At 42.9% G+C, this 22,703-nt stretch overlaps 1 protein-coding gene across 3 annotated transcripts in view; it reads left to right on the forward strand.

Annotated features, from left to right (window-relative positions):
* Positions 1 to 1,537: 1,537 nt before the first annotated feature.
* The window catches only part of ARFGEF3 (ARFGEF family member 3), a 182,280-nt gene continuing 161,114 nt past the window's right edge, over positions 1,538 to 22,703 (forward strand). For all 3 annotated transcript variants that reach the window (XM_035296841.3, XM_078370168.1, XM_035296844.3), the window contains exons 1-2: positions 1,538 to 1,756; positions 10,447 to 10,498. In XM_035296841.3, coding sequence (XP_035152732.2) covers positions 1,672 to 1,756; positions 10,447 to 10,498 — 137 coding nt within the window. In that variant the 5' untranslated portion in view covers positions 1,538 to 1,671. The remainder of the gene's footprint in view (positions 1,757 to 10,446; positions 10,499 to 22,703) is intronic.

Raw genomic sequence — 22,703 nt, forward strand, 5'->3', positions numbered from 1 at the left:
GGCTGGGACTTTGTAGGCTTTGCCTCCTCAGTACCAAGAGCGCGAAAGGGGTAATCTAACATCCCTATCTGTTGGTCACCCCTCCAATGGCACTCCCTCCCCTGGCTGCCCCCTACACCTCAGATTTCCAACTGCTCTTTCTCTTCCTTCCTGGGCCCTTGCTCCTGTACCCATCGTTTGAGAATTAAGGAGCCCCTCACTCCCTCTCTTGTGCAACCTTTGCCAAACTCGAGGCATCAACAGCTCCCATTATTTACCAGCCTTTAAATACTGGCATCCCTCCCAGAGACCTATCTTGAGTTCCTGCCCATGAAAAAAAAACACCTACACGTATCTAAGTATCATTTCAACCCGAACATGCTCAAAACTGAACTCATATATCCCCCCAATCCAAATCCTTTTTCTCTCCTGTTAACTAAGATAATGGGGCCACCATCTTCCCAATTTCCTAAACAAGAAATCTGGAAGCCAGCCCATATACATCGTCTCTTCCCTATTCTGTCATGAAATCCTATTGCTTCTACCCTTAAATATCTCTTGACATACTTTCCTTTATTCCCTCCCAGCCACCCTTGGCCTCATTGGTTTCTAGATTCCCGCAGAACCTTTGTTCTCCCCGCTGCCCCTCTGGAATCCATCATCCTCATTTCCATCGCTGGAACACTTCTAAAGAAACAAGAAACACGGGTTGCTCTGTCGCACTGCTTTCCCCACTGCCCGCGTGCGCCTCCTGGGGGCTCCCCTTTTTCACCCCAGCGAGGAGACCCCTGCTACGGTGGCCCTGGTCCGCCCTATGTTTCATAGGGCAGCAATTCAGTGCCAAGAGAGGACGGGAAGGGGAGGACAGAGAGGTTTTTAGCAGGGGCTTTGGATTCAGGACGTGATTGGAGTCCAACTCTTGTTGGTCTGGGAAGTAATTCAGCCTCCCTGGGTCCGGTTTCCTTGGGCGTATCCAGCTCTATCCCAGCCCCACGGCAGCCCACCGCCCAGTCGGTGTCGACAGCCTGACTGGAGGCTCCCTGCAGGCAAGGGCACAGTGGATTCAACGCTGCATCGCCCGAGCCTGGCACGGGGAGTGGCCCAAAGCGCTGTTTGTGACTGAACGCACCAATGTTCTGGTTTGCAGACGACGGGATGCAGCGCGCGCCGCGCCTGCACCGCGCTGGGGGTCCCGGGGTCCGGACGCTGCCGCTCCGACGCCGCCCGCGGCCACCTTGGGCGCAGGGGGTGCGAGGACCGCGGCGAGGCCCCTCCCCTTTCCACCCGCCGCCGGCCAGGCGCTCCCTCCCTCCCGGCAGCCGGGGAGTCCGCTCCGGACATCCGCCCCCACCTTTCCGCGAAGCCCGGCGCCGACGGGGCCTGCCTCGGAGGGCGGGTCAGTGGCCTCCAGCCTCGCTCCCCGGCCCCAGACCACAGCCGCCGCGGCCTCGGAGGGGAGCGCACCTGACCCAGGCTGGCGGGCGGGGCGGAGCGGCGGGCGGGGCCCCGGGCTGACGTGGCCCGCGGCATGGAGCGGGCGTGATTCATCAGCAGCAGCGCCGGGGCGGCATGGGGGCGCGTGTGGCGGCCGCCTAGGCGCCCAGGGCCAGGCAGCTGCGGCGTCCTGGTCCCGGCTCGCTTCTCCTGCTTTTCTCTCCTTGTGGGCGGCGGCCCGGCGCCTGGAAGGTCAAGATGGAAGAGATCCTGAGGAAGCTGCAGAAGGAGGCGTCCGGTAGCAAGTACAAAGCCATCAAGGAGAGCTGCACCTGGGCCCTGGGTAAGCGCCCGGCACCTGCTCGCCGCGGCGGGAGGGCCGCGGGGCCGGGGCAGAACCGGCGCCTCCGCGCGTGGTTCTTTCGCGGAGCGTGGGTCATGGGTGCCGTTCGCGCGAGTCGCCTCGGGGAATTGATGTGGGATTTGAGAGTCTTGGCTCGGGTGTGGACATCAGCCACCTCCTCTGCGGTCTCTTTCTCCAAAACCTTTCCCGGGAACCGCTGTCCTCCCCGCCCCGCAGGCGGCCCCCTTCTCCCGGTCCTCGCGCTGGGGCGACGCTTCCCCATCGCCGAGTTAGGCAGGACCCGGAGCCGGTACAAATGCTGGGGCCTGAGGGCGAAGCGCCTCGGGGGAAGAGGGAAGTTATACCAGCAACCCCGATGTCGAATCCTTGGCGAGTGGAACCAGGAAGGAAAGGCTTGTTTAATTTGATTTTCTCGTTAGAGGTCAGCTTCCTAAGTGTTAGCTTTCATGGTTACTGCACATGAAAAATAACATACGGGCGGATATCATGTTACCTCTACAATTCTGTTGGGGTCTGCCCTTCAGACAGGTGGGATTTCAGGTTTGTGAGCTGTGCTAGCATTGAAATAAGTTCCAGGGAGCAAATTTATGTTTCTCGTCAGACTCAGGTTGCAGAACTCAGCAGCGGAAAAAAACGAAAAGACGTTTCAATTAGGCGGGGATTTGGGCATCAAAATTGTCAGGATGATAATACAAAGAGATCAGAAACATACTTTGGGTGATAGTGATGCTTTTTAGAAAGGAAAGGCCAAGAAGAAGCCAGCGTAGCTCTGTGGGCTCCTCGCTTTGCCTTGCCGGAGCCTGATATGATGCCTCAGTTGCTACTCAATTGAAAAATGAGATTGACTCCTTTTCCCTTGCAACCAAGAACCATCACTCTCTGTCATGACACTGTGTATGCTGTGATGTAGCCTGAGAGAGTGAAGAGCCTTTAGCAGGCTTTCCACTAAATGTAAAATTCTGTGAGTGGTTTAGGTGACTCTTAACATGTAGATGGTCTTAATTCACATATGTTTTAGTGTGTGTACAGACAATTATATCAACACCATTTTGTTAAACCTGTGCATATCATCATAAAATGATCTAGGATACTGTCTAGGAAGTTTGTCTTGTAGGTAGAACCAGCACTTGACCATTTTAGTTTACTGTGAAAGAAAAATGGACCAGATATATGAGAGAGCAGCAAGGCTTTTAAAGCCACAGTACTATTTTTGCGTTGCCATTGTTATTCAGCAGAGTGCTTCGAAGCTTGATTCCAAAATGCCTCTAATGAAGGGTCACAGATGGCTGGGTAACATGATAAAGCAGGGCCCAATTGTGCTTTAGAAATGCCATTCCTAGTATACGTTATTATTTTGCTACAAATTAAGCAGATTTAGATAAAGAGGGAGGAGGAGTGCAATCTAGTATTTTAATAACTTTGAATACTGACATTCAACATCTTATTAAGTTAAATCACAACGTTGCTGAGTTTAGGTTCTTTAAAGCTATGGGGAAGCTGAGCATTGAGGCAGGTAGATTACTTGAGTCAAGCCTGAAAGAAATCAGCCTGAGTGGACGTGCTTCCTTTCCCAGTGACTGTTCCGTAATTAGCAAGACAAGACGAGACAGAGTGCATGAAGTAGTTAAATAATAGTGCAGGGCATTCATTATGCAGTTGGATTGAGCAAACCAGGAAAACAAGTCAAAGAAGGAAGGATAAATATGGGGTCTATGGGTTGGGGGGGAATTGGTGTGAGCTGGTGGGGCTTTTGAAGTAGATTTCACTTGAAGAATGGGGAAGCTGTGGGTTCCTTCTTTCCTTCGCTGCTTTATTTAGCAAACATTGATTAAGACCTCCCTGGTACTGAGCTTGAGATATATGGATGAATAAAATGTCCCCTAAAAGGAGTTTGTTAGAAGGGCATACTGGAAACACGAACAAAGGCATGGAGATAGGTTTTCCTGTTGTTTTTCCCACTGGAGTCCATTTCTACTGCCCATTGCTGTTTAGATTACAAAACACCTGTCACTCTTCAACCCCCATAATTCATTTCTAGATTAAAGTATAAATTCCTCAGAATACTCTTTGGAGTTTAGCCCTAGCCTCTATTCTTGTCACTTCCCAACCAAGATTCAACAGTCTAGTGGCAGTCAGCTGCAGCACTTTGTTGAACATGCTGTGCAGGGAATTCCCTTTTCAGACTCTGCCATTTACAACTTGTTTAGGAAACATTCCCTGAGCTCCACTACAGGATCGATTGCTTGCCTGGGTTCAGATCCTTGCCTTCACTCTCATCGAGTACCTACTACTTTGGATAATAGTTGATTGTGTGCACAGGTAGGCTCTTATGGGCAGTATAAATTGACAGATATGTTGGGTGCAAGAGACAAAAAAACGGAGTTTAAGCTGACTTATGCAAAGCAGGATTTATTTTACTCCTTTAACCAGATATCTCTTACAAGAATATCTGTGATTTAGGAGTTAGACACTGTTTCAGGGATCTTGTCCTGCTCTTTGTGGATTGACTGACATGCTCTGCATGGGTCTCCACAGTTTTGGTCTCATGAAACAACACACTTAGACTGTCTCATGAAAAGAGGCAACAATAAACTTAGACCATCTCAGGAAGACAGGGCTCATCCCCCATTTGGACCATGATGAGAGGAGCAGGTCAACCCCTACTTAGGTCATCATGAGAAAGGGGGATTATCTCTCACTTAAACCCTCATGAGAGAGATGGGTAATTCTCCACTGAGACTTTCATGTGAGAGAGGAGTCATCCCACTTAGACCCTCATGGGAGAGAAGGATCATCCCCCTCTGAGACCCTCATGGGAGAGAGATCATCATTTACTTAGACTCTCATGAGAGAGAGGGGGCATTCCACACTGAGACCCTCATGAGAGAGAGGGGTCATGTTTCACTGAGACTTGAGACCCTCATGGGAGAGGGGGGTCATTCCCCACTGAGACCCTCATGGGAGAGAAGGGTCATGTTTCACTGAGACTGAGACCCTCATGGGAGAGGGGGGGTCATTCCCCACTGAGACCCTCATGGGAGAGAGGGGTCATTCCTCACTGAGACCTTCATGGAAGAGAGGGGGCATCCCCCTCAGAAAGCCCCTCAGGAGAGAGGGGACATCCCCCTCTGAGACCCTCATGGGAGAGGGGTCATCCCTTACTTAGCCCCTCAGGAGAGACAGGGTTATTCCCCACTGAGACCTTCATGAGAGAGAGGGGTCATCCCCCTCTGAGACCTGTGGGAGTTCAGTCAGGGTGGTGGCAAAACTATTAAGGGAAAAATATTAGAGAAAGTTATAGAATATAGTCACAAACCTTCTTGGAGGGTTTAGAAGTTTACATAGTTTCAGTAGAAGTTTCAGCTGAAGTCAGCCTTACCCTCTTTACCTTTAGTTGATAAGAAAAGCAAACAGCTAGGAAATGTGGGGAGTTTATCTGAATAACTTGTTTACTCATGTGGTTCTGTAATCTTGGATCATTCTGGTTGGCTCTCTTGGGGCAAGGTCAACCAGGGATATTAGCCACTAATGATATGCCTCAGAACCTGTCCTTTAATCTCTTCATTCTAGCAGTGTTGACTCAAAGGTTTTGTTATTTAATGTGTGCTAAATAAAGGCCAGAGATGCCAGCTTGTCAGGGCTGCAGTGGCTGTTATCTCTTTACAGCACTCTCCTCGAGTGCCTCTAAATAGCCACGGACACTCAACCCACTTTTACACTGAAAATCTGTGTCTGAGTGAATTTATTCATCTGTCATTGAGTCAGGGTCTGCAGGACAGACCCCCTCAGGTGGTGACCCCAACAAACCCTCATGGGAGAGAAGGGTCATCCCCCTCTGAGACCCTCAAGGGAGAGAGGCATCATCCCTCTCTGAGACCATTTTGAGATAGATGATCATTACAATATTTAGACCATATCAAGAGAGTTGGACTTTTCCAGTCAATCCTGCTTGATCCTTGGTTTCCCTTGTTCTCTTTGTCCTGATGGTTCATCTGAGTATCCTTGAACCAATCCTCCAGCCAAAGAATGGAATGGAATAACTAGCTTAGGCCTAGGCTACAAGTTCCATTGAAATCCAGAGCTGGGGAAAAATGGTTTCCTGGAAGTAAAATTAGGATGCTCCTTCAGAAGGCAGGGGAATGGATACTGGTCAGTCAAAACAATACCTGTCAGTAGTAGAGTGATCTCTTCAGCACAGGGACAGTTGTTTATGCTGCTTTGGTTGCTTCTGCACCTATAGTGGAAGGCAGATGTTCAATAAGTAAATCAATACTTTAATTACCTGAGTTTTAAGTAATATTCATCATTCTCTATTTATAAGAGTTATATATGTTCATTTTAGAATGTTGCAAATAATGGAACAGCATAAAGGAAAAATTAAAATAATCTGCACTCTCCCTACCCAGAGATAACACTGTTAACATCTTGGAGTCTTTCCCTTTTGCAAGAGGTTTACCACATATGGCATATTGTCATGTATTGTCATGTGTTTTTTTAACTTTAGCATCTTCTTCTATTTTATCTACTTTGTCATGACACTTCTCTGAAAATTAGTGTTAATGGCTGAAGAATAACTAGCAAGGCATATTCTCTTTAGTGCTATCTGGTTGTTTTCGTCAGTGAGGAATGGACCTGGCCAGGGAGTAGAAAAGAATGTACTGGATAAAGGGTTAGCTTGGGGAAAGGCAGAAATATCTTCAGGAACTGGCAGTCCCGGGGGCTTGTGAGCTAGGCTGTGGTAGGATGAAATAGAATGGCAGAATAGGAGAGCTGTCAAGTCCTTTTTGGAAGCTCTTAGTGTTTTATATCTATCAGGGGCCTTATGCAGGATGGATGTGGAAAATGGAGGAGGACGGAAAGAAACTAGAGGCACAAAGCCCAAGTAGGGGAAGAGGGAACATCTATCCAACCAGCACCCTTCTCTCTATCACGCACCTGCTTTTTCTTTCAGCCACAGGTTGTTACTTCACAGCCAAACTCCTTAAAAAGTCTAGAAATTGTATCTGTGTTCTCACCTTCTACTTCCTCTTCATCTCACGGGTCATCTGCCTTTCACCCCCATCATCCCACCAACTCATAATTACTGAAGAACAGTAACACACATAGCCATCCGGCTGGCAGAGCGATCTCACTCCCATCTCACAGGTCCTCCCGGTGACACTGGACACACCTGGGCACCTGCTTTACCTTGACTTCCATGACCACACCCTACCAGTTCCATCTTGGTTCTTGAGCCACTCTGTCTCCTTTGCCAGCTCCAAATTCTCTCCCCAGTTTTAAATATTTGAGTTTCTGAAGGGTTGGCTTTGAGCCCTCATCTCTTACTCCCAGCTCTTCTGGAGTTGAACACACATATACTGACAGCTTCAGCTCCATTTCTGAGAATGCGACGCTCGTGTTTATATAACTAGTCCACACTGGTGGTCTGAAACCTGCACCCTGGAACATAGCTACCTACTGAACATCTCCACCTGGATGTCTCACAGGCACTCAGCTCAATAAGGCTCAAAGTGACCGTGTGCTCTTCCCCACATCCACCTCACTGCCAAACCTCACTCACCTCTAGTGTTTCTAAATGATCAGTTGATGCCATCACTTGTCCAGCTGCATTAACCTGGAATCCAGCGTCGTCCTTGATACATTTCTGTAATTTGCCACCTTACCTAGTCCATCACCCAAGCTCTGCTCATTTTACCTCCTAAATATATCTCAAGCCTGTCCACTTCTTTCCACCTCTGTTGCCAGCTCTTCAGAATAAGCTACCTTCCCTTTTTACTGGACTTCTGCACCAACCTCCTAACTACTCCCTCCTTGTTTGCTCTAGTTCTTTTTCCCCAAGTAGTGTCACCTTGGAAACCCCAATCGTTCCAAGATATGCCATGTTAAAACACTGAATGGCATCCCATTAGGATGTAAAAAAAGTCCCCAGTGTGTTCTGTCCAGCCCTACATTGCCTGGCTCCTACCCGCCTCTCAGCCTTGTCCTATGCCACCCTCCTCCTTGCACTCTGAATTTCAGTCACATTGATCTTTCAGTTACTCAGATGGGCTGCACTCCCTCTTCATTCATTCAGCAAATATTTAGTGATTACCTACTGTGTGCCAGGTACTGTTCTAAGTGTTAGAGATAACATGGTGAGCAAAACAGGCAAAACGATCCTGTCCTCCCTGATTAGAGTTTACAGACTCTTGGAGGGATGACAGCCAATAATCAAGATAAATAAATAAAATATACATGACATCAAAGAGAGTGATAAGAGCTAAGGGAAAACATAAAACAGTGAAGAAGATAGGAGGTGCCTGGAGTAAAAGGGGAGTTGCCATTTAAATAGGGTATTCAGGGATATTTACCAAAATATACAAAAAGGGAGGCTCCTAGTTGGGAAAATATCTGATGGCTTCGGGAAAGAGCAAAGAGGCCAGGGGGCTGGAGCGAGGGGAAAGAAGTAGGAAACGAGGACTGAGATCATGAAAGTCCTTGTTGGGCTCTCTATGGATGAGATGGGAGTCATTTGGAGTGGAGGAAACAAGTGTTCTCACTTGGGTCTTGACAGGGTCTCTCAGGCTACTGTGTTAAGCAGAGACTGCAGCTTCCAGGGCAAGCCCCAAATCTGGGAGCCTAGGACAGGGTCTGGTACAGGTGAGAGAAGGTGGCAGCTTGGACCCGAGTGGCAGGACAGAGTCGGGAAAGATGTTGGGTTCTCCAAGCATTTCAAACTTATTATTCCCTCCACTTGGAGTGCCCCCTCCTTATCTGTTTTAAATAAATCATTTTTGGTCTCATCACCCCCAGCAGGAAAATGTGACCTCACAGTCCACAGTAGGACTTCCTGTTTCACTTTTGCCCAATTCCCTTTATTTTCCTTCTTGGCATTTATCATACTTCGAAATGAGAATGTGCATCCATGAATTAATGGACCATGTCTGCTCTCACCCCTGGGTCCCTAGCCTAGGACCTGGTCTAGTATTTAGTGGGAGAATCAAAGAAGGGAGACAGGAATTGGCACTGGCATCTAAGGACCGTGTCAGGCCCTTTGTGATCATGATCCTATCAGCTCCTCACAAGCATCTCAGGAGGAAGGTGTCATTGACTTCTTTCTAAAGATAAGGGAACTGAAACTTACGGAGGATAAGTGACCTGTCCCCATCCCACCGTGTCACAAACTGGAGTGGAGCTGGGACTGGAACCTGGTTCTCTTTGCTTTCCTTGTTGATGCTTCCATGGTGCCCTCTCCCCAGCTACCATTCCGTCCTGAGTGCTTATAGCAAAGCTGCAGGCTGTTTTATCCTTGACCTTTGGATGCTCTCCGCCTTGGTTTCCACACTTTTCTCATGTGCCTGGGAGTCTTACTGCACCTAGAGGCATAGGTTCATGGTGGCTGCTGTGTGACTGCCTTTTCTCTTTTCCTTTTCTTCTAGCTCGCTCTTAGCCTTGCAGAGCTGGGCACTGTTACACAGCCTTAGTTGGCTACGTTTCCTTCTGTCCTGTGGGAAAACCATGCTGATCTGGTTGGTTGTTCAGTGTCACTGCCTCTCCTTGCGGAGCAGCATCAGCTTGTCCTGGGTGCCAGTCCCTGCCATGCTAACTGGTGCACTGTGCTGGCTGTGTGGCCTTTGAGCTCCTTCCTGTACCTGCATCTCAGGCCTTCCCTTTCTTGTCATCCTGTCTCATCTAAGCATTGATACTTCAGTCATTCATCTTCCTCCGTTGGCCTTGTCTTCACAGTACCAAATACCCTGCTGAACTCATCTTTCTGTTCTGCCGATTGTTTTTCTGAAATCTACTTTTTTGCCCCATTGGCCACATCAAGTCCAGATCCTATCAGGCCTTGAGTCTCTCATCTGTATTTCATGTTTGTTATTCTCTCTGATCTCTGAGCAAGTGGGAAGAGATGTTTCCTTCCCCAGTGAAAATAATTCAGATAGACAGGGCTTGTTGACTCTAAGGAGTTAAGAAAGGGGTTAACACAATTTGAACTGCAAGACTGGAGACAAGTTGGAATGATTGAAATAGAACAGTTTTTTGGGGAAGAGACTGGTGAGCTTTTTGTTATCTCTAAAATTGGAGGCAGCAATAGTGTGAAAAATCCACGAACAGTGTGAAGTATTGACCATCCAGGTTGGATTAATGAGATTTGGGTGTGAGCCTTCCAATCGGTATCCTAACCATACTGTGATATTTTTTTAAAAAATTTAATATACCATGTCACAAATGTGTGTGAGAATAATGAGATGCTATGTAAGTGCTTTGTGAACTTGAAAGCCTTTCACAAGTATGAGTTATTGTGTAAGGATATTGAAACAGTATTTTCAGGGAAATAGCTTTTTTTTTCTCTATTTTTATTGCAAGAATATCTTAGTCAGTTGTAACTAGATTAAATGGTTCAGGTTAGGAATTTAACTATTCGTTCTTTATCTGTATAGGGAAATGTGCCCTAATTTTTAACTTTACGCTCCCCGGTAGTTTGCAAGGTCCAGGGAAATCTCTGGGGCTCTCAAGGAAAAAGGATTTTAAAATATGAAGGACTTTCATGCAGATAATTGAGAACTGACTAATTTTTAATTAGAGGAATTCCTGGGGAAAAGAGGAACTAACAGAGAAATTCATGTACAGTGTATATTCTCAGCGTTTAAATGTTTATTTTTAACTTTGTAATTTTCTTTTTGCAGAAACTCTGGGTGGTCTGGATACCATTGTCAAGATCCCTCCACATGTACTGAGGTAGGAGATGGACATTGAATAATATCACAGAAGTCAAAAATTGTCCACTGTATTTTCCTGAAGCCCCAGATAACCACATTGGCTTACAGCGTGTCTTAGTTTGTTTTGCTGCTATAACAGAATGCTACCAACTGGGTAATTTATAATGAACAGAAATTTATTGGTTCATGGTTCCGGAGGCTGAGAAATCCAAGATCAAGGGGCCACATTTAGTGAGGGCCTTCTTCCTTCGTTATTTCAAAGGTTAGAAGGATAAAAAGAGGCTGGAACAGAGGAGAGAAGGGGACTGAACACACCCTTTATAACAGCCCCCACTCCTATGATAACAACATTAATCCATTCATAGTTCAGAAACCTCATGGCCTGATAACCTCTCATTAGCCTGACCTCCCAATACTGTTGCATTGGGGATTCAGTTTCCAACACTTATTTCTGGTGGGGACACATTCAAACCATAGCATAGCATTTTACTTGCTGACTAAGGGCTTTCTTGCACCTGCGAGCTGGGGTCATTCATGAGGTTAGCATGATGTGAATCTGATTGCATTAGCTCCACCTGTCTGTGGCAGGAATGATGTCAGTGACTTAAAGGAACCAGCCATGGAAGTCCATGGTAAAAGAATCAAATTGGTCAGGTAGAGACATGACCAAACCTTACATGAAGGAGTAGAAGAAAAATATATTCCCTCTGATGAGAATGCAGCCCTACACCAGGTAGTGTGGATTTAAGCTCTGACTGGCGACCTTGGCTGGACATCATTTAGCAGGTTGTGAAGTCCACAGCTGCATGCAGCCGCCCCCAGGCAGTGAACCTATTTCCCTACCTTCTTCACCTCCCCCATACCTTCCCCCTACTCTCATTGAGAGAGAAATGCCTGCCTCTGTAGGAAAAATTGGAAAGAACTATAGAACAAAAAAGGAAGTTGTCCATAACTACATCACCTAAGGATAACCACTGAAAACAGTTTAATAGAATTTCTTAAATGTCTTTTTCTATGCACATATATTTTTATAAATTAATGTAAAATTTTATTTACGACTTTGTTGCCTGCTTGGTTTCTTTTACTCAATACCATATGAAGAATATTTTCTAATGCCAGTATATGTTCTTCAAATTAAAATGTCATGTATACTTCCATTATATGGCTGTAGCATAATTTATTTAGCAGTTTTCTTATTATTCAACATTTGGATTGTTTCTAGGGCTTTCTTTGAGATTATAAAATATATTGGACTATAACCCTTTGTTGAGTATGGTTTCTATGTTATCAGGATACTCTGATTGATTAGATATTTTCTCTCTTATTAAGTAGATTGAACAAAATTCATGTTTCTGTCTTTTTATTTTTTTGAGACAGAGTTTCGCGCTTGTTACCCAGGCTGGAGTGCAATGGCGCAATCTCGGCTCACCTCAACCTCTGCCTCCTGGGTTCAGGCAATTCTCCTGCCTCAGCCTCCTGAGTAGCTGGGATTACAGGCACGCGTCACCATGCCCAGCTAATTTTTTGTATTTTTAGTAGAGACGGGGTTTCACCATGTTGACCAGGATGGTCTCGGTCTGTTGACCTCGTGATCCACCTGCCTCGGCCTCCCAAAGTGCTGGGATTACAGGCTTGAGCCACCGCGCCCGGCCATTTCTGTCTTTTTAAAAAATTCATTACTTTTCCTATAGTAGCTACTACAGGTTTACATATTGTAAGGGAACCCATGTGTTAAACTAAGCGCACTTTTGTGTGTACCAAGCTTATACATGAACAGAATGTCTGGCAACATGTTTGTCTAGTGGAGAGGTGAAGCTGGGGTGTCCAGCACATAGGAGGATGTGAGGACTTTTTATGAGCTGTGGAGGCAGTTTATGAGCTGTGGGTAGTTTAAAGGAGTCAATTTCCTGGCCCCCAACTTCTATCAGTTCCCTTTCTTATAACCAATTTGCTTCAAAACTGATGTTGCCACGTCTCCTTTTCCACCTCACTTTCTGCTGTCACTCTGCTCCTGCTTGACAGAGAAAAGCACATCTGTTACCCACCTTGTGTGTGACAGTAGTGGGTTGCCCTGGGATACAGAGATCTTGTCCCACCCACAAGGGATTATAAAAATATTACTGTCCATATTGATAAAGGGAGTGATTATAAGGACGAGGAAACATGTCATTTTTTAAGTTAGGTAGTTTTAACTTCTTGGCTTTCAGCAATATTGAAGGAGCTATAAGATGATAGACAAAAAGATTTTTTCAATAATGTCTCTTTCATTCCCTTAGTGTTTATGTAAACAAGGTTTCTTACTGCTTGCAATTATAAAAGTGAAAAAGAATGGGTATGTAACTGGTGCCAAATTCTACCTTATTATGTAACAATAGAAAATACTTGTCCATAGGCATATGAACTAATTGGGGGAAATATAAACAAACTCCATTTCTTTAGAAATGCATTTTTAGTAAAAATGTATTTTTCCATGTTAACCATATTAACATTTGATAAATACTAATTTTTTGGACCAATTTTGTGCATTAGTAATGATTGCTTAAACTAGAATAAAATGGAATATTTTTAAGCCTTATGGTTACAGGAAATATTTTAAATATTACTTTATACATTTTCTTAACAGAGAAGTATAGTAGGGAGATTAATAAAAGCCTTTCTAGCATTAAAATATATAGGAGAAAACTTTTGAGGGAAATGGAATGGAAATATAAGTTCAAAGAGAAAAATAACAATACAGCTTTTTTTTACTGTTAAAGAAGAGTTTGTTCACCCTTTCTTTGATGGATGAAGATGTTTTTCAAATTGCTGTGATAGTCACAAGATACATTTCAAGAGTGATATGTTTTAATTCAAAATTTTAGTGATTCCAGTATTCCAGAATTACAGGCTTCACAATTAAAATTATGATGAAAAAGTTTGAATGCTAACTTAAAATATGTGAAAAACAGAATCTTAACATTTTCTTAATGACTACATGAGTAAAAGAGTTTGATAAACTCTGCTCTAAAGGTTGTTTCCTCATCCAAAGTTTAACCCAGCACTGAGGTTTTCTGTGGTTCTGGTTTGTGATAAAAGGTCTGTCTTCAGTGTGAAGAGAACAGGGTGGTAATAATACCGGAAGAGGTTTCTGCCCCACTGGCTAGGAATGTTTAAAATTGTTAGGCGCATACATATATTTAGAATTGTTATAGTCTCCTGCTTAATTGATCCCTTTATCACTATATAATGACCTTCTTTGTCTAGTGTTCATGTGTCTGTGTGTGGCTAGATCAGCTGGAGAGAATATGGTTTTATTGTGTCCAAGGACATATTTTTGGTTCTCCTTTTACTCATTTGGATTTATTTTACTCAGTGATCTTTTGCTTTACCCCAGAGTCAGCTAACTATCTTTCACACCCATGGGAACTATTCACAAAATTGATGGGAGGGGTGCCAGATGAGATACTATGGATGAATATATGCGTATGTATATATCTTTACATATTTTCACCATTATTAGAAATTCAGTGCAGAGTATTTCCCCTAATGATGAAGATTATCCTAATGTACAAAGGTACATCCTCATCTTGTATTCAAAAGAATGGACATTATTATATTTCAGATGCACAATGAGATCTATCAAGCATTCTTGTACAGAGAATTGAACCATATAAATGAGACATAGCAGATGTGAGCCTTGCACTAAAGAGTGTTTATATTTTTTTTAATTTTGAAGAAGGAGAATCAAGATATACAACATGGAAAACGTAGTGATATGGTAGCAAATGTAAATTTATTATAGACTTTTATGCGGTTAAAGAGGTTTTAGTTTGTGATTCACAATAGTGAGGAGCTTCTCAAAGCCTCTTCTAAGATACAAGGAGCCATAATTAGAGCAGAAAAGAGATGGAATCAATACTAGTCTGATTTACTATTCCATGTTATCATTAGGGAAATGATATAAAGGGGAGACATACAGTAATAGGCTTTTCCCCCTGTGTTGTAAATCAGTCCTTCTTTAATCCTTTGGTTCATCAAGCACTTTAAACCATGAGAGCATTTACTCTGTTAAATCATTATGTTTAATGTGGCATCCTTCTATTTGAGCATCTACTAAAAAAAAAAAAAAAATCCAGGCACTGTAAATATTTGTCTGCTCATTGTGGAGAATTTGGATATGTTATTTTTTCTTCCACTGTGCTTACATTTAATATATGGGAAGGAAACCAAGTTCATAAACTATCTCTTGCATTCTTCTGATTTTGAATTCAGATTTAGTTGTCGTTTGTATAACAAATTATCACTTAGAGGTGATTATTTGAAGATTTTTAAAAATTGTTATTTTGGAAAGGGCTACAGGGATCATTCATATAATCTTGAATATCTTTGTTCTGCTTTTTCCTATTTTTCTCTTTTGCCATTGATTTGTTAATTTCATGTTAAATATATTCCCATTTTCATAATTACTAATATTGTTTTGGTCAATTGTGTACATTACTAGTGGTAGCTCAAATCAGAAGAACCCTTGAAGAGCCTGTCTTGAAATTGAATCCTTGAGAAACCTATGTTGTATTATCTTTCCTTTTGCCATTGATTGCTCTAAGGACTTTTGAATGATTAAGTGACTGGTGACTGGACTCAGTTATGCCTAGAGCATTCTGAGAGAGATAGTGATGATTAAGTATTTTAGATGGAATTAAGGAGGTCAAGAGACATTGCTTATTTGTGCTGAAGGCTTTGTCACTGATCAAGTGCTCACGTTGTTGATGTGGTGAGCAACAAGGGTAGGAATTAATGCAGAGCCCATTGAGATTCAATGTCAGGGAGGGAGCGAGGTCTAGGGAATATATACTGTGGAATGTTTCCTGGCTTTATTAGTGGCTAATAACTTCAAAATCTTTCTACCTTCCTGCCCTTAGTCTTGCTTTTGATTTTGGGGTGAGTTTTAAGGGTCCTTATCTTCCTCCATGAGGAGCCTGCAACCTTGCTATCTTTGCTTCTCTTTTTCCCTTTTCTTAAACTTCAAGGCCTTCTTACATGCATCTTTTCAGGGTTGAATAAATCTATGAATTAGTGGGCTACTATGATATCCTTACACTCAAGCAGCCATCGAGCTCAGGCTCTGTCTTAGAATTATCCTCCCTATGCCCTTTTTGCTTCATAAGCAAAATCCAAATTTAGGATGTTCCCTAATAGTGACACATTTGGTGAAAAATATGACCAAGTACAGTTGCCATTCATCATCACTGAATCCATCGTGGTTATCCACTGGTTTTTCAACCAAGTAATAACATAAGACTTGGAGACTACCGATCAAGAACATTTAGAATATTCTGCAGTTGTTGAGGAGAGAGGGTGGGCTATTCTGGCTCTCTGTACTTTTGTGTTTTCATAATGGTGAATATCAGCCTTTTATTTCCATGTTTAAAACTCTCTTGAGCATTGCTTGTAGGCCCAACCCAGGGATGATAAATTCTGTCAGCATTTGCTTGTCTGGGAAAGAATTTATTTCTCCTTCATTTATGAAGCTTATGGTTGCTGGATATAAAATTCTTGGTCGAATTTTTTTTTCCTTTGTCTTTCAGCATTTTGAAAATGTCATTTAGTTCTCTTCTATCCAAGAGGTTTCTGTTGAGAAATCCACTGTTAGTCTGATGGGGTTTTCTTTATAGGTGACTAGATGCTTTTCTCTTGCTGATTTTAAAATTCTTTCACTTTTACTTTATTTTTTAATTTTTATTTTTTTGAGACAGGGTCATGCTCTGCCACCCAGGCTGGAGTGCAGTGGAGCAATCTCAGCTTACTGCAACCTCTGCCTCCCAGGTTCAAGCAATCCTCCCACCTAAGCCTCCCTGTAGCTAGGACTACAGGCATGTGTCACCACACCCAGCTAATTTTTTTTTAGTTTGTGTTTGTTTGTTTTGGTAGAGATTGGGTTTCATCATGTTGCCCAGGCTGGTTTCAAACTCCTTGACTCAAGTGATTCACCTGCCTCAGCTTCCCAAAATGCTGGGATTACAGGCATGAGCTACCACACTTGGCTCACTTTTACTTTAGACAGTCTAATTATAATACGCTGCGATGAAATCCTTTTTGCAATGTATTTTTTTCTGGGAATTGCTGGGCCTCTTGTATCTGGAGGATCTGTCCAAATATCTTGCCAGACTTGGGAAATTTTCATCAATTATTTCCTTAAATAGATCTTTGGTCTTTCTTTTCCCTCAGGAATACTGATAATTCATAGATTTGGTTGCTTTATATAGTCCCATATATCTCAAAGGCTTTGTTCATTCTTTTTTCCTTATATTTTGCCTGACTGTATTATTTCAAAAGACCTGCTTCTAGTTCTGAGATTCCTTCTTCTGCTTGGTCTAGTCTATTACTGAAGCTTTTGAATATATTTTGTAATTCCTTCAACGAATTTTTCAGTTACAGAATTTTTTTAGGATATCTATCTCCTTGGTAAATTTTCATTCATATCATGAATTGATTTTCTGATTTCCTTGTATTAGTTTTCAGATTTTCCTTGCATCTCATTGAGCATCTTTAAAATCAATATTTTGAATTTTTTTATCTGACATTTCAAGGAATTGTTTTTGGTTAGAATTTATTGGTGGAGAATTATTGTGTTCTTTTGAGGGTGTCACATTACCCTGCTTTTTATGCTTCCTGTATCTTTATGTTGACTTATGTGCATTTGGAGCAAGGGTAGCTTTTTATTTTTCAATTTGTTTTTGTTGGGAGGGGGACTTTTTCTCTTGAAGATATATGACTATGATGTTGATTGGCTAGGGTTTCACTGAAGGCATTCCCTAATCCTCACCATTCTTATGTCCTGGGCTATGTCATAAGATGAAATATAGCATACTTGTCATGGTTCCTCTTTCTTCCATATGCCAAAGCCAAGACCAAAACCATAGGTCTAGAGGTGTTTGAATAAGTAGCCCAGTAGCTCCCCTTCATATGTGAGCAGTAAAATTTTAGGGGGACAGGTTCTGAGCTGCTCTCTTCATCAAGATTGCCCACTATGTGTCTTATAACCTCCAGCCTTTCTCACTTTTGTATCCTCCTAATCCTTGAAGACTCTGATGAGATATCCTGAAGTCCTTCCTTAGTCTCCTAGGTAGAAATGATATTTTTCTGCTTTGTGTCTTCACCGTTCTCCTTACATAATCCTATCATGAAGCTCATCAACCACACTGGCAGTTGTTTGCAGATTCTGTTCTCAGACCCTAGCCTCAAGGAGCTCAGCCAGACAAATTACTCAGTTTTGTATCTCTTAGCTCAGCCTTATAAATGAGGGGTGAAACTGCTTCTCCAACTTTACATCACATGTCTCAGAGAGCCACTGCCTTCATATCCTAAATTCTTAGAAAATGCAGTATTTGAAAGAATCTGTGACAAAATGAAATCTAAGCTTTGGCAATAGGACTTCTAATATCTTACTGACTGAGAGGGCTGGTCTTAAAGAGTAGACCCAGAAGCCCAACACCCAATCCATTTAGTGTAAACTTAAATCCTGTGCCCTCTACTTAACTAAAGCCCTGCCCCACCTAATGTATATTAGATCAGAGGGGGGGGGATGGTAGTGGTGTTAGTGGCCATAGACTCTGACCAATATTCTATGCCAAAGGATACTAAAGATACAGAGGTTTCAGTGCTCACTAGATTTCTGTGAAAAGTCCTTGGCCACCCTTCTAAAGGACAGAAGAACCTCCACTCCCATCCTGCCCCAATCCAGGATTGTCTCTTTCTTCCTTCCAGGTCACTTGCAACAGGGCTGGTCCAGATGAGATAAAACTGACAAGGGAATCCTGGAGCTATTTTGTCAAAGGCAGCCATTGGCAGCAAACCTCTTGTTGGCATTATGAGGTGCCCCTTTATGAATGATCCCAGTGATTATCCTAGCCATAACCCAGCCATTTTGCTTACCTGCTTCATGATTTTTTAGAACCAACTTCAGCGTAATTGCTTTATCTTGCCAGTTATACTCTCCAGAAAGACTCTAATAGCTTTTTTTCCCTCATTTGTCATTGTATGACTACTCTCTCTCCTCCCTGGCTGACCCTCTGCCTGGCCCTCTGCTTCATTTTGCTTGCCTGGGCCAGACACTTCATTTCAGTTCAGATAATGACATATTCTTCCTTGTCTTGACTTGGGGACTTACTGATTTTTCATGCAGGGCATGACCACATTCATCAGTGTTTATACTTAGAAAGAACCATACATAACAGCTTTCCATTCCTCATATAGTTTTATTTTAATTGCTTTTATGCTGCATTGATCTATTTTAGTGCTTTAGTTTTGTCCTATGAACCCTGAGTGACTTCTGCAAGATATGAGACGGTTTTTTGTTGTGGTTTTGTTTTTGTTTTTTAGAGATAGAGTTGCACTCTGTTGCTCAGGCTGGAGTGTAGGAGCACAGTCATAACTCACTGCAACCTGGAACTCCTGGATTCAAGCAATCCTCCTGCCTCAGCCTCCCAAGTAGCTAGCTAGGACCAAAGGTGTATGGCACCATGCCCAGCTAATTTTTAAAACATTTTTTGTAGAGATGGAGTTTTGCTATGTTGCCCATGCTGATCTCAAATTCCTGGCTTTAGGTGATCCTCCCACCTTAGCTTCCCAAAGTGCTGGAGTTACAAGTGTGAGCCACCATGCCTAGCAGTTTTTTGGCTTTAACTGAAGAAAGAAATATGTCTGCATCAACTGGGAAGAACTTTGTATGATTTAAAATGATGAGGATGGCAAATACCCCAATAGCTGTTTTTGGCACACAGTTTGAATCTCATCAGTATTTTTCCTGCCTTTCTTGTGTCATGGAGAGGTGTTGGACTGCCTCCTAGTGTCAGGACCAAGCAGAGGATGCTGGTGTAGAATTTCCAGTTCATGTTTTTGGCTTGTGCTAATGAATGGAGGATGTGAGCATGCTGGACAGGGGCTTCACGTTATTCTAGGTAGATTACAAACATCCCTGCTTCTCTTGGATGTAAACTCATCTTGAGTCTCCCCTTCCTCCCTACTATAGCTGACTTCTCTTTGCAGAATCACACAAATGTAAATGAGTTTTGGTTCTGTTGAGTCAAACTCTGTTGAGTTTTGCTGGTTCTGCACCGTTAAAAAAAAAAAAGGAATGGGAACTTTAAGATACTTTGGTTAGTCCAAGCCTGGCTCATTTTCAGATTTAGTGAATTCTTTTTCTCAGCAAGCTGTGAAAGGCAATATGGAGAATACATTGTCAGTCTTGCTGGGCTCTGTGGGAACCTTGTAAATGAGCAAGGGCTTGTTCTGGAGGAGACCTGAACTGTTGTGGCTTTCCGAGATCAGGCTTGCCATAAACAGGTGACCACAAAAATCTATTTGCAAGGAGATAGTGACACATGGACTAGCGTTTAGCAGTGGAGGTTGCCGATATCCATGTTAGAAATCAAGGTGCTCTGAAGATCTAGTTTCTCTTTTTCTTTTCCGTGCTGCAGTGGAAGACAAAGAATATTCTTGTTTCCTTTTAACATAGTCTAAGTGATAATTCCATTCTATCTCCAAACTTGCAAACAGCTGCTTCTGTGGGCTGTCTGCCCATTGTAACCCAGTCCTAATGGTTTCTGTGTTCTATTCCGGTTGATAAGGAAGACCTGCAATTAGCTCTCCATTACAAAGCCTCTCCTTGTTAATAGCCCTGACCTAAAAGCACTTTTTAAGAGATGCAGTCATCACTTAAAGAAGTCACCACTTAAAAAATAAGTGCATAAATCACCCAAGTTAGTATGTAGGGGTATTGGCTTGAGTGATATTTTAGGATGTACACAAAATATAATAATGTTTAGAAACAAGCCATGGCCCCTCATCTTTTATGACCATTAGTTGATGACTTGCTAACACTTAGCTTTAAACATAAAAAGATCCACTGAAAAAAAAATAACAATCCCATCAGGCCTGCAAGTCCAAGCCTGGCCATTATAGCCTTGCTGACCCACATGTACACCTCTGAATGGTCTCCAGGAGCCAGAAAGTCTTAAGAAACCACAAGTAACCAGGTGGCCACAGAAAGAAGTGAAAAAACTTGTTGCTGCCTCAACTAATTGCACTCCTCCTGCAACCTGCAATCATTGTTCCTGCTCAGCCTTGTGAAATTTCCTCCCTGGACATTGGATTTCTCAGGACCCCCACCTCTGTAACTATGTAATTTACCTCACCCTCCCCTCTGCTTGCAACTGATACCCCCCCACCTTTATGATCATGCCTGTTTGTAATAGATGGCCCCTACCTTGTGACCGCATCCTGTGATGCCCTTCCCTCCCCAAGATAGATTACTGACCCCTACCCTTGTGACCATGCATCCTGTGACACCCTTCCTCTCCCTAAAATAGATTACCACCTTTAGCTGACTACTTGCCCCAACCTATAAAACCAACTACTGTCTCACCGCCCTCCACTGACTCTCTTTTCGGACTCAGCCCACCCGCACCCAGGTGAATAAACAGCCATGTTGCTCACACAAAGCCTGCCTGGTGGTCTCTTTACTTGAACAATACGCCTAACAAATCCAATCATGAATTTTTGTTTCTTAGGCCTCTTCATTCCTTTTGTTTTCTTTTGTTCTGTTTTGAGACAAAGTCTTAATCACTCTGTTGCCCAGGTGGGAGTACAGTGGCACAATCTGGGCTCACTGCAACCTCTGTTCCTGGGTTCAAGCAATTCTCCTGCCTCGGCCTCCAGAGTAGCTAGGATTACAGGTATCCACCACCACACCCAGCTAATTTTTGTATTTTTAGTAGAGACAGGGTTTTGCCATGTTGGCCAGGTTGGTCTTGAACTCAAATGATCCTCCAACTTCAGCCTCCCAAAGTGCTGGGATTACGGGTGTGAGCCATGGCATCCAGCCTTTTCATCCCTTTTGAATGGAATGAAGATTGGATTTTTACGTGTGGATTATTCTATAAATTGTTTTCATCATAAAACTGTGCCTTTAAAGCAAGGTAGTCCCAAATTTCCTGCTTTTGTTTCAAACTATGCCTCTGTGAAATTGTTTATATTGATGAGTTATACAAATGGATTCCAAGAGATGGAGAGGGGCCTGAACTTGTCAATTTAGTGATGTCAGTAGCTCCATAGAGGTATTTACATCTTTCTTTTTCACCCTCTAGGACTTCTGGGAGAAGGCTGGGTGCAGACTAGAATCATATTTTGTTTTCTCGGAAACCTTTGTTTATTATTATTATTTTATATTTTTGTATATTAATTTTGCTGCATAATTATGTATAGTCGAATTGTATGTAAATTAGTAGGATTATGTAATTACATACTTCCCTGATGTATCTCTCAAGTTAAGTCTGATACATGTGATACAGGAGATCTCCCTTTACCTATTCTATAGTCCATACTCCATTAATATGATGCTTCTTAATGTATTTAATAGCCTTATAATTCACATTTCCCATCTAAATTTGGGACACATGAGAACACAAGTTAACATTTTCAAAACTTTACCAAGTGTCAGGGACTTTTACTATACATATGCTGGCCTCACTCAATCTTGACAGCACTCTTGTGTGAGACAGTGGCACACGGAGGTTGGAGAGGCTATTGCAGCTGGCCTCGCTCCTTGAGCCAGTCCAAGGCAGAGCCAGGGCTGCTGGATCCTACAATCACCTTCTTAATTCACTACGGGGTATTAGCTCTCCGATTATTTGACTTAATACAGAAGGTTTTTTTTTTATTATTTGTAATTTATGGGAAGAGCTGAGATACATACAACTAAATTTCATGTAGTAAATGACTTGATGAAGCACCGTTGTTGAAAAAAACCTAGAAAATCTGCTATATTTCGCCATTGCCCACTCACAAGTGCAGCTTATCAATAAAGGATTATAGATTAGACCACTTTGTATCGAAACAGTTTTACATGGAATTTCCAAGCAGCTAGTACTTTTAAAAGAGGGTTGTTCTATATTCAGACTGAGGGGAGTGTCATGAATTATTAGAGCTATTAAGATTAGTGTATATCCCCAGCTTTGCCAGGAAATGACCTAAATTGACTTTACCTCTCTGTAAGGCAGGAGGAAACTTTAAGATAAAGGAGATTCTAGTCTGGAATTGATGTGAATACCCACTGGGGAAACCTCAGTAATTATGTAATTAAATAACTAACTCTTACCTCTCCACCTGCTGCTGACTTGAACAAGGGAAAGGCCGGGTAACAATTAATATGGTTTTTTAATAGGGGTTAAGGTGAGCAAAACTGAAGA

The sequence above is a fragment of the Callithrix jacchus genome, chromosome 4, assembly GCF_049354715.1.
Source record: "Callithrix jacchus isolate 240 chromosome 4, calJac240_pri, whole genome shotgun sequence".
Lineage (NCBI taxonomy): Eukaryota > Metazoa > Chordata > Mammalia > Primates > Cebidae > Callithrix > Callithrix jacchus.